This window comes from Pithys albifrons, chromosome 9 (assembly GCF_047495875.1).
Source record: "Pithys albifrons albifrons isolate INPA30051 chromosome 9, PitAlb_v1, whole genome shotgun sequence".
Lineage (NCBI taxonomy): Eukaryota > Metazoa > Chordata > Aves > Passeriformes > Thamnophilidae > Pithys > Pithys albifrons.
In genome coordinates this window covers 23,791,280-23,807,049 of record NC_092466.1, presented here as the reverse complement: position 1 = coordinate 23,807,049, position 15,770 = coordinate 23,791,280, and the positions used below count along the sequence as shown (strand labels likewise).

The 15,770-nt window shown below is 35.8% G+C and overlaps 1 protein-coding gene across 4 annotated transcripts in view; it reads right to left on the bottom strand.

The window, feature by feature from the left end:
- The window catches only part of LRMDA (leucine rich melanocyte differentiation associated), a 656,306-nt gene that overhangs the window by 272,907 nt on the left and 367,629 nt on the right, over positions 1-15,770 (bottom strand). For all 4 annotated transcript variants that reach the window (XM_071563360.1, XM_071563358.1, XM_071563359.1 and 1 more), the window contains exon 3: positions 7,486-7,617. In XM_071563360.1, the coding sequence (XP_071419461.1) occupies positions 7,486-7,617 (132 nt within the window). The remainder of the gene's footprint in view (positions 1-7,485; positions 7,618-15,770) is intronic.

Sequence of the window (15,770 nt, the reverse complement as noted above, 5' to 3'; positions counted from 1 at the left end):
TCTTCTCCTCCTTTCTTTCCTAGGTGGTTCACTATAAAACATTAAAACTTTGACAAAATGATGGATGCTGTGTGGTAAAATGGCTAGAAATTGCTGGAGCCATGAAACTTTTCCAGCATGGAAACAAACAGTTAGTTTCACAGCACATTCATCACTAATATATTCAGCCCACTGGAAAATAAGTATAAAAAAGAAAAAAGTAAAAGAAAAAAGTCAAATCACAATAACCCATGTTCACTCCCAGCGTATAAATGCTTTGAGCATCATGGCAACACATTAGTAACTACTCAATTAGATTATGTCAATTAAGGCTTCACTAAGTGGAACTTAAAGACTTCAATGTTAGAAATCTTTTGTATATGAAGCTTAAAAGACTTGTAAAGCATAATTTTCGCATTAAAATACCCTTATATTTTTATGTACATGAGGCTTTTAAGCTTAACTATATTCCTTGGAACTTAAATAAGAATGATAAACCTCCATTATTGTATATCTTAATAAAACAAACTAGAAAACCTAACTACTACAATACTAGAAATCACAACTTAGGTTTAAGCATAACAATATTCAACCATTTGCACATTGTTGATTGATCAAATAAATTATATTGTTACAGTGTAGTATGACAGCCTCTAAGACTTGAACTAGGCATTCTTATTTACTTTAATTTACATACAAAGACCAAGGTGTGAGTCTCAAAAAATATGCCACACATATGTGTGTAAAAAGTTTCCAATATTTAAAAAATTGACTTAGTTAAGAATGATAATTATTCAAAACCATTAAGAGACATTTCATTGTTCCATTTTCATCCTTTTCTGCTGTTGGAGACCACAGCTATTATTTTACATCCTCAGTTCACTTGTGTTACTATTATTTATACTTGATTTATGTGTTTCTGTTATCTTTGTTGGTTTTGGCTGATGGAATATACTTTATTTCTTCACCCCAATATCTTAAGGGCAACAGAAGCAATACAAAATGGAAAGAGCAGCTTCATTGTTAAAAATGTGGTCTTCCTTTCATAAGCCTGAAATGTATTTTATTTCCAAACACACATGAAGATCATGCTAACCATTACTAATTCTCATATACTAAACTCAATGTAGCTAGACTCATAGTTAATGATCCATTCCATAAGGTTCAAGAAATCATAACCAAATATTTTGCTTGAGAAAAATTAGGGTTTGAAATAAGTTCTATGAATCTATTAAAAAGGTAGGAATGCTAACTTTTAATTTGGCAAAGCCACATTAGAGAATACTGTATGCCTGTAAGTAAACTACCAGACCCTAAGAAAAAATATCTTTTTGCAGCACCATATGATATAGATCTTTGTTAGCTAGGGTGAATTACGAATCAAAATTTGATACTAAATATTACATTTGGACCTCAGGCTTACACATAAAACTTTTCATGGCTTGTTCAGGAAGTATATGACTGTTATAGGAAGCTGGTCATCTCTAAACTCCATAATATTTCTTCCTTACCAGCATTCTTGTTATACCCATATTCATGGCTGTTCTGAGGAAGAACTGCAACTTAAACCTAGGCAGAAACACAAACTTTGCTAACAGTTTCCAAATTTATTCTTTCCAAACAAACTTATACATGTTTCTTATCTTACCATGCAATTGCTTTTTGCATATAGTTGGAAGTATGCAAGAAAATTTGGGACTTCTTCCTGTAAACCTTTTGTCTGCTAGCAATTCTTTTTACTACCCACACACTCAAATACAGAAACATAACCACTCTTTTGCTCTCTCTCAGTGCTTTCCAAGTTGTTCTATAATTTCCTTTCAAAAAGTCATTCCGCTTCCCCAAAGGAGTTGCAGGAGAACTTTTCACATTAAGGAACTTCATTGATTACAGTTTTTGGAAGTTCTTGGAAGCAAAGAGACAAAGTAAAAAGCAATTGGCTTTACAGTTCAAAATATTTTTGAAATACATACATGAGAATAACCGAAATACCACACAGAATTCTAGACTACTACATATGAAGACCCCAAACTGCCATTCAAAAAATCTTCTGCCAATTAATCATCTGTCATGCAGGTGCTGCAATCAACTTAACATTAAAACAGCTGGATAACACTTCTACCAGAGTCATAAACGAGAAAGGTACCTATATTTATTCCCAGTTGAAACATTTACTTCAATTAAATTTTTCACAAACATGATGTAGTGATCACAAGCTATTGTACAGGCAAATAGCCTTGAAGCAGAAGTTACCAATTCTCCTCTGAATGCAGTGTGAAAAGATCTTTGCCACCTGAACGCTTTTCCATTAGAATGTGCTAGGTCTTCAAGGTTGGATAACCACAGAAATAGCTTGCACTATGCAAGGATACATCTTCCCCTTCCCTATGTGCAATAGGATGTCACACACAGTCATTTGTATGCCACGCTCTGGCTTGAACCCTCTGTGGCACGGAGCTAGGACCTTGAGATAAGGCCCTGTTCACTGCCTTTGAAACTATTTTGCTCGAGAAAGAAAAGGTGTGGCATGGATGGTAATTAACTAAGTTCACATATCTCACAGAGAACTTCCTGCATACCAAACACATGGGAAAAAATCCGATTTTGCCTCCTGGAGCAGCATTAATTTGCTCTGTGTAGCTGGAGTTTAAAGATATTTCAGAATGCCCATGGTTCCAAGGCTGCAGATTTAAAGACCAGGTTTCAACATTTTAAAGGATGGAAATGTGAGAAAAAAGAAAAATGTTTCTATTCTTGCAATAAATTTACCTTTCCAGTTCTCTATAGAGGTTCATCATGAAACTATGTTCTTTCTCTCAAAGATTGTTTTTTGTTTGGATTTTTTAACACTACTCTGCACAAATGTTGCTTAACGTTCCCAAGGAATTACAAGGGAAGTCAAAAATAAAACATCGGCTCCGAAATTTTAAAAAAGCTCTGAGTTGAAATGGTCCGAGCACTGCTGTAGAACAGCATGAGGAATCACCTGGACTGAAGACTACTTACCTCTTCCATAGATGTTTGCCATTAGACATTCACATTACTCAATTTTTACTTCAGACATACTTTATTCCAGAAGAAAGATTTTTGGCTTATCAGGTACAACAGCCCTTCAACAAGCTTTCTAGATTGTGCTAAATCTGTAAGAGTAGCATGGAGAACTCAGAAGGAAATGCTGGAAGAGTGCTATACCCTTTCAGTTCAGTTCTCTGTTTAGTGGAGATGGGAAATCATGCATAATAGGAGATAATTTATATCTTTAATATATTCACTCAATCCACACATCAAGTCCTCAGCACTTAACATAATGAAATTCTGTTCAGTCTGGGTCTTCTGCATCCTCAAGCACTTGAGAACAAGTAGAAACAAGTACAGAGGCAGAATATATTACAATCTACAGTTTGGGGATTAAGCAAATCTGTAACTGTTAGAGACCATGATGAGACCTGTGTGAAGACAGATTATATCAGAAGTACTTATTGGTATATTCTTTAGGTGAGGCACTCACTATGCTCAAGAACATACAATCCTTAGATCTGAATCACACTGATAACTCCTCTTGCCATAAGCAATGTGTATTCCACTATGGGCATTCTGCCCAGCCCTAGATTTCCCACTCTGTGGTATGAAATATTTTCTTTTTTCTGCTAAGCCATTCAAAACCTAGACCTAGATTCAATCATTGAATCACAGAATATGCTGAGTTGGAAGGGACCCATCAGGATCACCAAGTCAAACTCCTGGTCTTGCTCAGAATGCCCCAAAAATCACATCATGTGCCTGAGAGCATTGTCCAAATGTTTCCTGGATTCCATCAGGCTTGGTGACCACTACCCTGGGCAGCCTGTTCCAGGGCTCACCCAACCTCTGGGTGAAAAACCTATTCCTGATATCCAAACTAAACCTCCCCAGACTCTGCTTCATGCTGCTTTCTCGAGTCCTGTCACTATTCACAGGAGTGAAGAGATCAGTGTCTGCATCTCTGCTTCCCCTCACAAGGAAGTTGCAATTGCAATGAGGTCTTCCCTCAGTCTCCTCTTCTCCAGGCTGAACAGACCAAGTGCCCTCAGCCGCTCCTCAGTTTCACCTCTAGACCACCATCCCTGTGGTGCTCCTCTCTGCATTCTACATCTACATTCAACACTTTTATTCTCAATCAATTTCTGAATCAGTTTTTCAGATATATACAGAAAGCATGTTAAAAGTATGACCAGCTCACAGGACTAAGTAAAGAAACAGGGCTTTTACTGCAGAGAAACACAGATCTGGTTTCATTACCAGACTTGTCTGTTTTGAAGTGAGGAAGTGAATACCATCTAATTTTCAGCATACAGGTATATATATATATATTTGACAAACTTCCTTTTGATAGTTTGTCAGATTTTGAAACTGCAGATATGGGTAATTTTAACAAATACTATAAAGATTGAAAAGTAAAAATTGAAATGTCTAAACTATATTGTTCCACTGTAACACTGGACATGATCAGCAGTGCAAAGCCATAAAAACTCACACTGCTTTAACCCACACCAAGAAATAAATCTATTTAGAAGCTTCCTGATTGATTTTTAGTATCTAGTGAACACAGTTAAAAGGAGAAATGAGAATTCCCATTACAAGAATAGGTGACTGCAGTCCTAAGTTCTCCTAAAAAAGCAACTTTCCACCTATGACCTATCCATCTTAGTCTGTACTGCTTTCTACCATTCACTGTGTGTGATAAAGAAACTGTTTCCCAAAGTGAATCACACTTTTGTAAAAACAACCATACTTTACACACGAAAAAAAAAGAGAGATGGTAGATACATAATCCAATACTGCACAATGTTGATGACTATCTTTTAGATGTTTCAGTTATACAGACTGCATTTTAAAATATTTTATACATTACAGAAAAGTTGATCAATAACGCTAAGAATCCTTTTAAAATAGTAATATTTTAATTTGCGTTTTCCACTTCTAGCAGAAAAATTGGTAGTGGCCTAACTGTAACTAAAAAAACAACAAGAAGAAAAAAATACCAGGTGATTCTTCTGAGTATTTAGCTGATCTAGAGATAAGTTTTCACATTTGTACAGTGTGTCCAGATATCATGTTAGGAGGGACCAAATGTTATTTACACATACAACTCCACACAATAAGTGAACCATGTAAAAGGAATAGAAAGCTCTTATCAGAACTATCAAAACAGGATATGGATCAAAATAAAGCCATAAAAGGAGAGAGGAATACAGTAATATTAAGAGATATCCAGGAATGCTCCCATATTAGTTTTAAATTTTACATGTTATTCCAGCTTTCACAGGCATCAGTTTCTAATCTTGTTTGTTTTCATCTCTCTCTTACTCTCTTTATGTACACATTTGTATATACATGGTAATATTCCATCAACTGAAGATTTGTTTCGGATCAGTATTCTTTGCTCACTTGTGTCCGTTATGTGGTGCTACTGTCATATACTGAACAATCTTTCCTGTCTTGCATTTCATTGTTCTATTAAAAGTACAGTTTTTTAAACATTTTACAAAGAATTTTACAGAGAAATAATTCATTAAAAGAAGTGATTCAAGTTCAAATAAGACCTTTTTTAAATAAGGCATTCACATTGAAGAGGAGAATCTAGAAGGTCTCCATGCTTCTAAAGACTGATGTATCCTCCCTACAAGAGATCACTGCTCTCTAGGGCTCAAAATATTAATGATGGACAGGGGTTAGTTTTTCTTCTTTGGGCAGTTTGAATATATTGCATGTTTTACAAGTATTCCTGCAACTTCTCAACTAAATTATTGGTAGCACACTATAAAACACATGCATTATTTCTATAACCTGAGTAGCTTAATAATCTAACTTCATAGTTTTTAGATTAAATTTAAAAAAAATCTCAGAATGGATCAAATCCTTCTTACCATTTTATCATTGATTTTGAGAGCCTACTCACTTGACAATACTATTTTTGTATGTCTGTGACACCAGACAAAATTCTGTAAAGATTATTTCTGACAGGAAAATTTGTTTTCTCTATGATTTTGTTCACAAAGGTATCATTCAATACCCCTCCCCTCCTTTCCCCTAAGTACAAAACTCCTCAACATTCTCTCATAAGAAAAATCTAATCACACTTTTTTGGTCTTACAGCCAAATTTACATTTCCTGATTTGTAGGAAGAGATATACTGCATCAGACACACCACCCAAAGTATCACCCAAAATGTTCATGATCATTATTCACCAACACAGATTTTACTATGGCACCAAACAATAAAACCAATTACTCAAATCCAACCCACAGTATCCTGCATTAAACATAACTCTAGCCAAATATCTAGCACAGTAATCATTGTTACCGTTCCTGAGACAATCTTGGCAAATTTCCAGGCCTCCAAGAAAAAAAGTTACTCTGCTGATTTTTATTTATTTATTGAGTCAAAAATAAGTGCAGAACTCATAGAATCTGCAGCTATTTTTATTCCTCTCAGTAGGAGGATTTTGCTTTAGTAGGAGGTAAATTGCTCTCTGTTTACATTGTCTGAAATAAAAGCCTGCAGTTGAGCAGCCTTGTCCTCACGCTGCAATTACAAGGAGAGGGATTTAACAGTCTCTGCTCTAAGACTCTGCAGGCCTCAGTTGGCCTTTTGGCCACAATTTGATCGCCCTTCACTTTTGTAAAATCTTATATTACACATCTTCACATCTCCAGAAGGGTCAAAGTATGGGAAAATTATTGTAATAGTCAAGTCTATGCCTATGATCTTGGAGATAATTGGTTTTTACAGGCCACTATCTATAAGCCTGCAGACTAGGGGCTCTGCTTCAGCAAAGTACTTAGACAAATGCTGAAATATTTATTCTTAACAAACAGAAACAGTCTCCAACTTCAGGCATGTGGAGAAGTGATGGATTGGTTACAACTGGACTTAATCATACATCAAAATGCTGTAATGTATTAAGACCTTGTTTTGGACATTATTTTATATGAATTGATACAGAACTAGGATGCCAAGAATACAGTGACTTGCTTTTACAGCTATAGTTGCACAGCAGCTACCAAATTTGCATATTACCAGTTTCATTAAAATAGAGAAAGGCACTAAAATTTTGGGGTTTTTTTAATAATTAATTTTATTTTAATGTTTTAAGAGCTATTTAAAGTATAAAAACCTAATAGCATTTCACTGCACGCTCTATTCCACTAGAGGTCAGCCTGCAACAGAACCCCAAGCAAACACAGGAACTGCTGCACACTGGTAGCACTGACATTCTTTTCTTTCTCTATTTTATCTATTAGAAAGATTTCTTCAGAGCCATAAGTTAGATCTCTCACTAAAATGGAGCAACAGGAAGATATAATAGTGCATTTCATTTATGAATGACCTATAATAAATTACTATGAAGTATTCCAGGTGCCAAACGAGAGAATGCTTTGTCTGCACATGAACTATATTTCACATACTTTAATTTGGCTGACACATAAAACTCATTTGACATTTTGCAGGTATTTCTTTGAAAGGATATTTGGTTCTTGTTGAGCGTTAGAGTATGGAGGTGGGGTAACCTGGGTAACAGAAGGTCATTTCCAAGTAGATTGTTGTCCAAGATCAGCTCTTCCAAGTAACTGAATGTTTTCAGTCCTTCTAGTGACCTGCAAACGACAAAGGCAACAGGAAAAATGATACTCCACTAAATCAGGGAGGCCATTATGAGCTGAAATAAATATTTTAACCTTCCCTTTCAGGAGTGGGAATAGTTTTGGTTTGGGCCTGTCACAAGAGTGAATGACAAGCATTAGTGGCAAGGGGAGTGCTGGCACTGCAACACATCCTTCACATGCTGGCAGGATGAAGGATGCGGGTCACTTAGTGAGTAGCCAGGATCCAAAACAAAAGGCTTCAGATATGGGGCCTGCAGGATGAATTTGTCAATGTCTTGTGCCTTCAGGCACCCAGCCTCGCCTGACCCTAACCTCCATTCCCAAGATAAATAACTCTGTCACAGTTCACCTTCATTCCCTGGACACAAATTTAAGTTGTCATCCATCATTTCTGCCAAGAAATATCATACCCTGCTAACAATAATAAATACAACTTCAAGTATCATTTCTTAGCAGTTGCCTTACATGTAATAATAGGAAATGTAAAAGAAGGGGGTTTTCCCCCTTTTTCATTAACCACTTAATCAGCTTCTTCAGTCCTTACAAACAAAGTAAAATGTTCTCTACAGAATAAAATGTAGAATTACTCCAGACAGAAAAGATATTTGCTTTCTTCTCAGAACTTACTGTCACACTGTCCAGTCACAGGTCAGACTGCAGAGAGCACCTTTAAAAAGGAGCATTTGACAACATGGTTGTGAAGATGATGATTTGTAAATAAACAACATTTTGGAGGTATTAATTCTTCTGCTAGCAAAGTACAAAACCAAAAACAAACAAACAAACAAAGCTAAAAAAGAATGTTTCAGTACCTTATTAAGGCATCTATTCCAAGCTTGAGCCTTAGTGCTTGCACATTCCAACAGTTAAAAAAAAACAAACCCACACATTAATCAACTAAGACACACAATATACAAAGCATAAGCACAGTCATGCATTCACAGCTCAGTCACCTACCAGACACCTAAAGATATGCTGAGATTGCATGAGTTGACAGCTGATCTACTATGCCTACCAGTGGGAAGATCATCACTGTATCTCCTGGCTGTTTTTTAAAATGTGATGAATAAGGGAGATGTAGTCTATACTATTTATTCAGCTTCCAATGACATTTATACTGAGGGGATTTCCCCACCCTTCCCCTGGTTTTTGGCAAAGATCAAAATGCAGCGAATGCTGCATTAGAATGTTCTACAGACCTACTACTGGAGGAAAATACATTAGGAAGTATACAGGTTTCAAATTAGATAATGTAACATTCATCTATGCAACAAAAATGAGATACCGCTTTTGTAGATACAACTTGCAGGCCACTTACAGATCAGAGGGTTCAAGCAACCAAAAGAAATCAAGTCTATGACCTTTACACTGGGTACTGTACACGAAACTATGAATATTCAAGTAACATTTGCACAATATAGAAACAGTGTATTTCAGTCCAAGGACTCCAAAGTGCTCACAGTCTCTTGACTTGAAAGGTAGGTACAATTATTACTAATGACATTTTTATGTTGGGCAGACAGACCTGAAGAAAATTTGTCATGCCTATACATTATCGTCTATCTATATAGTTACAATGCATTCAATTTCTGAAGCTGAAAAAATAAAAGCCTCTATTATAAACATTACACTGAAACAATCATTACAGTAAGAGTCATACTTTTTGCACTTGTCTTTAATCAGATTTTTAGAAAAAAAAACACCTCAATTTAGCCTACATAAACTGTATTCCACTAAGGACTTTGCTAGCTTGCTGCATTGAGCTAGCTATTTCAGCAAAAGGTTGCAACAGCTTTTGGCTTACCAAAGTCAAGATCAGAGGAGAAAACAGCAAACATCTCAGACAGTGCTTTCCCCCAAGTACCTTTAAAAGCAAAATAAAATAACCCAGAGGAAGTAGCACTGAGTTTATCAAGCTGTTATGAGTTTTCATTTCAGTTTGACAAACCTAGTTTAGCAAATTCCCCTTAAATACTCTTTATTATATAAATAGTGGATTATTTCCAAACCTCACATTTCAATGTATGACTTTGACTTGCCAAAAGAGTTCAGAGAAGGCCACCTCCTTGTCAGCACCACAGAGCCTTATGGGATGTTAATAGGTCCTTTGTGAAAAAACACTGCTTGGGCTCTGGTCAGTGTCAGTATCAAAATACACATTGTTCCTGAGTTATGTTATGCAAATATAATACTCTTATCATGAGAATCAGCAAATGGTTGGCAACTGGCAAGGAGAAGAAAGCACACATCCAAAACTGCTGCAGGGGAGGCATAAAACAAAATGACAAGCCATGAAGTGGGACAAAAGGCCTTGAAACACTAGAGGGAGTTGCCTATTGAAACAGCCTTTCTTTCACAAGCCTGGGCTGAACACAAGGGTACTAGTTTCATAGATAGGCAGAGAAAAGTGTGCGCAAATCTCCTTACACCTGTCTGGTTTTGATAATTTTTGCCATGTAATGTTATTAGCTGCTCAGTTAAAAAGAAGCCATGTTACACGGGGGGTTGCTCATAATTGCTGTTTTCATGTCATCAGAGCAGTGTGCACTTGGTGATTTAATCACCTAAATTCAGAGCCCAGGGACATGGGAGGGATTGCCACAGTACAAAGAGAGGATGTAGCCATTAATATAAATTTGCAGCATATGCTATTTTGCTTTTCATGGAATTATTTTTTTTTCATCTTATAGGGAAGAAAAAAACAGCACACACAAAAAAAAACTGGCAAAGAAACAAAAAAGGCAAAAAAGTGTTTGCTATCATTCAGTGACACTAGATACTAAATTCTAGGCATCAATTTCTACCACCATAATATATAAGGAAATATTGCTCAGCAGTTGTACTCTAAAATCTAAAAGTTTTAAGTACAATCTAAACAATAGACCTATAGTACTGACTTCAGCAAGCCTCATAACTTCTATAAGCCTCCATTTCCCATCTGCAGATGGGGGATAAGAAAGGATTGCAATTGTGAATTAGCATGTAGAAAACATTTTTGACAAACTGAGACAGAAATCAGTAAAAAACACTGTCATTCTTATTTTCAATGAGTTTGGGAGAGTAATATTACCGCAGTCCAAGTATTTCCTTATGAGCCCATTACAAAGAGGAGAGGAATGCATATATATATATATATACACACACAGCATAGAAGGACACAAACAACATGAGAGAGGAGTATAAAAAGAGGGAAATCCTCTAAGAAAAAGAACCAGTCTAAAATTAAATCTTCACTCCTTTCTTACAGTTCACAGCATAAAAAAAGTCTCTTCATATTATTATATTAAACACACAATCTTACCACAACAATACAACCAGCGCTGAAGGGCCAGTGGCAAGTAGTTGTTTTCCCCACTTTCAAAAGGATAATAAACATCACTAAGGTGGATTGCAGGTTTGCTTGTCCCTGCTCTAATGTCATGAAAGCTGCCCATTATCTCACCCACAGGTACCGTCTCAGTTACCTCACTGCAGGGCTCACACTTTGCTCCCAGAGGAGAGCAAGTGCTGCCAAGAGATTTCCATTGCAATTTTCAAAGTCACATCAAACCGACAAAACATCACAACGTATTCAGTGCCGCCTCATTCAAACAGAAAAAACTTTAAGTTTCCACTGTAATTAACCCTATACTCGTTAAGATAATTATGATCAAGCTCCCTGTCACAGCTAATATCACAGCATCATTGCCTATGGCTCACGCTTTGCCCTCATTAGCTTACAAAAACACTGCGCTAAACAGGAAACTGACTCCCTCTGCAAAACGATTTAAGATGTTCTGTAAGCAGACAGTAAATAATCCTTTAGAATATAAAGGTCCCCAAAATGTCATTTTATCGAAGCTCTTTGGCTAATCAGTATGATTTCTTCCAGCTTTCTTTTCCGTAATTCATTCATGGTTTCTAAAAAGTTTTAATCATAAAGGAATGTCATGATAGAGATTTTTTTTCTTTTAATATCTGTGTGCATGGCAATTGTCAACTACACTATTTCATATGGTCCCTTTGGCCTGACAGGGATTTGATTACATTGCAAGTAAAGAGCAACTCTTTGTTTTGGTAATATTTGACAATGAAAATATGAGATTTTATAAATGAATAAATGCAGAAGCCTCTCGTATAATAGACAAACCTTGGTGCTCTGCAGTTGTCTTTGTCCAGAAGAACAAGCTGCTCAGAAGCATATGCTAAAAAAGAAGTATTCCTCACATTTTATCCCACCTCTCCATTAATAAGACAGCTGCCTCATATCTAATTGACTTTTTCTTCCTGTTTAACAGGAAAAGAGAGAGCAGTTAACAATATGTAAATGAGAGAGTTTGGGTTTAGCCTTGAAATTGATTTGCACTTTGTTGACAAGAGATAGCCATTAGTAGAAGTTAAAGATGAAGCTGTTACAAAACAAGAGCTTTTTAAAATACCTTTTTTCTTGCCTTTAATGTTTTAACAGATTACAGGAGAGTGAAATCAACATGAGAACCTTAGTACTTGATAATTTCAGTATTTAAATAGAAATGCAAATGATATTTCTCCAGCACCTGCCAGCCAAGGAGCACAAAGCATTTTTTTTAACATTAATGAATTACTCTTCAAAAACCTGCTGAGCTTAAAATTCCATTTTGTAGTAAAGCAGAGAGAGGTTAAGTGACTAACGGAAGGTGACCTCCAGCAATTTTCTAAGAGACAAGAAATAACACCCAGAACTCCTGACTTCTAGTCCTTTGACTTAACCTCACCAAAACAAAACAAAGAGCAATAAATATATGTTATATATATATATATATATATATATATATATATGTATGAATCAGGCAGAAAAAGTACAAGTAAAGCATGAAAACATGACCTCTACAGTACTTAAGAATAAAAGCTTTTTCTTTTTTTCTTTTTTTCCCCCCCAGTCCTATTTAGTGTTTATTCACAGTTTTCTGCATGATAATAGATTCAAAAAGGAAACAGAATGGAGTATTCAGTGGACAGCCCTGACATGACTTCTGGACCAAGGCAGAACACCAAAAAAAACAAAACCAAACACAACAACAACAACAAAAAACAAACCAAAAACCACCACAACAACAAAATCACAGTGAAAGTAAAGAATGTCCAAAATTTCTAGTGTGGGGCAGGGCTCAATTTCAAATAGACATGTCATAAAACACAAATCATAAATTCTGTTCAATGAATAACAAGCTTGTCAATGTTTTGAAAACAAGAAATGCTTTGTTTTGTCTACTATCAGAGGGACTGTTAGGATTTTAGAGGCAGTGTTTTGCCTCACTTCCAGTCAGTACATTTCCATTTGTCTGTTGGTAGACAAAATATCTGGAAGCAGCTATTTGGATAAAAATTAAGGCAAGGCTCTGAATATGGTCAGCAAAAGAGAAAATAAAAGAAATGAATGAGCAGCATCATTGAATACCTGTGAGAAAGACACCTCCATCAGAAAAGATTAAACTTCCATTGTGAACTGGATCTACAATTAGTTTCTGAATCTTTTCACATAAAGGTCATACCTAACTTCCAGATGTACAATAGAACAAATATCCGGGCCTCATTTTTCCCCTTTTCTTATACACTGAAAGCATACAAGGTTATGTGAGACACTGCATTACCAGCAAAGACTGGGATGAAAATGTCTTGCACAACAATCTTAAACTAGAGCACATTAAAATGGTGGGGATTCATGAAAACCCAGAATCTTTGTTTTTTACACAACAAAGTCCATTATTTAAAAAAGAAGCCAAAACTTCTCAAACCTTACAAACCAGGTCCCATTCAAAAACTTTAAAAAAAACCCTCACAAACAAAAATTGACTCAATAAACAGACAGATGAAAAGAGATGAGGCCTTCTGAATCCTAAAAGCTTGTTCACCACATTTCAGACCCATTCCTACCAATTATAAAACAGAAATACAGAATTTCTTGAGAGGGGGATTTTGCTATTTAACAGCAGTTCCTCAAATGGTGGCATTACCTGAAAAGCAACAATACAGATTTTTTTCATCCATATATAGAAGCCAAGTTACTTCTAACTTCTTATAGGCAGCAAGAAAAGACAGGCACTTCCAGGTGAATCAGACCTTCAGATGAGGCTCAGTGAAGCACATATATTTGTGAGCGATGAACATAGCTTATTTTTTCAAAATATTGTAATGAAATTCTAGAAGAATCTGCAACATTAATGGTAAAAAAAAACCATTAGAGCTGTTGCCCATAGGAGTGGATTATTTAGCTGGTGTAATAAACCACAAAGCCCAACTAGAGCTTTTGTAGCTCACAAAAACATATTACAGTCAACTATCAGTTTGTTGAACCACCATTCTTTCCCATCACGGCTCTACTAAAAAAAACCCCACAAACAAACAACAAAAAGAACAACAACAAACACACACAAAAATAAAACAAACATCCAAGGAAAAAAAAAGTTATCAACCAGAGTGATTGTGGTGGGGTTCAATTTCTTTTCTAATGAACCTCTTAAAGTCTCAGATTTCACTATGTATATTTAATACACCTCTACTCAGAAGAATATCCCATTAATACAGCTCGAGCTTTATCCTTCATATTAGGCTTCTTTTTTGCTGAAGTTTTTATATTACATCTTTAGGATTAAACATGCCAAGATTTTATATGATCTTACTGCTACAATCTTGTTAAAATTTAAATAAATTTACAATCAGTGTACTATAGCCTATGTCAAGGCAGTTTTCACATAACCATATACAATATTTTAAAATAATACAAAATGAATCAGAAAATGAGCTCTTAGTCATCTAGTCATTGAACAAATATTATATAACAAAATAACACTTTGCAAAACAGTGCTGAAAATTACTAAGCAGAAAGCAAGTGACTGTATGCATTCACAGTTTATACAAGGGCATTCCAGAAAAAAACACCTCCAGTAGTTCAATGGATGCATCACTTCCCTAATATTCCTAAATATGGACTTAAATGTCCTTCTTCTAAAATTTCTTGAAAGTGTTTGATGAAGAATAGAAAGGTTAGAGGAGTTAATAGAAAAACTTGGATGCAATTCTCTTGCTTTATTTGTCTTTCTCCAGAATATTAACATGGAATTCAGTCCCAATATAACAAATGGTGTAAAAGAAAAAAAAAAACCAGAAGAACAGCAACAAACCAACAAAAAATACTGCCATTTCCTGAACTTGAAAGAAATTAAGTATTTCCAATTAGAAATAGAAAAAGAACATGCCACAGTTTACAAAATATAAACCTACCTGTTTTTTTCTAAAAAAGAGCAACCAACCAACCAACCAACCTGCAAAGAACTAAAACCCCATAATGTATTTATTCTTAAAAGCTCTTCAGCTCCATGTGCCAAGCAAAGAACCTATTTATAAGCCTCCTAAAAAACAGTATTATAATGGAAATATGAAAAAATTCAAGTGCAAAGGCAGTGCCATAATGAAAGCTTTACTGTATCTTGGATCAATCTGTCACTCTGCAATTCAGATAGTAACTTGACCCCTCCCCTTTTTGCACAGAGAAGTGAGGGAATAACAAGCCTGTAGAGTGAGTAGAGTAAAGACCATTTCGACTACCAGAGTTCAGTGAGAAGAGGGAAAAGTAATTTTTCTCCCATCTTCCACAACAACCAAGGCTGAGGATTGACAAGCAAATTGACGCACTGCTCAGAGGGCAAAAGATAAATGTTTGATGAATTGGCCATTGCTGGAGGAGTGATGGGCTTCATATGTGCATAATGGACTAGCTGCCGTTCAATTCAGATTGCCTGCCAAGATAAGAAACCATAATGAATGGGCCAAGCACAGCCTGTGCCATAAGAAAGTATAATCTGACTAGTTTTAATAAACTTAATAAAAAAGATGAAGCAGAAAGAGGAAAGGGACTGGCCTTTGTGACCAGCACTAAGAGGTGAGAACAACTAATAGACTGCTCAAGCATGATAGCTGAGAATTGTTAATGGACATAACACTGGATCCCTTGATGTTAAAAATATCTTTAGAACAACTTAAAATGACAGGGATTTACATAGGTGCATACCACAGACACTGCAGTACTTGTTAAACAGCATATGACTGCCATTTATTTATTATTTATTTCTGCTACCTACCCTCATTTATCACCTCGACTTGGTATCTCACCCTGTACCCAAATCCAC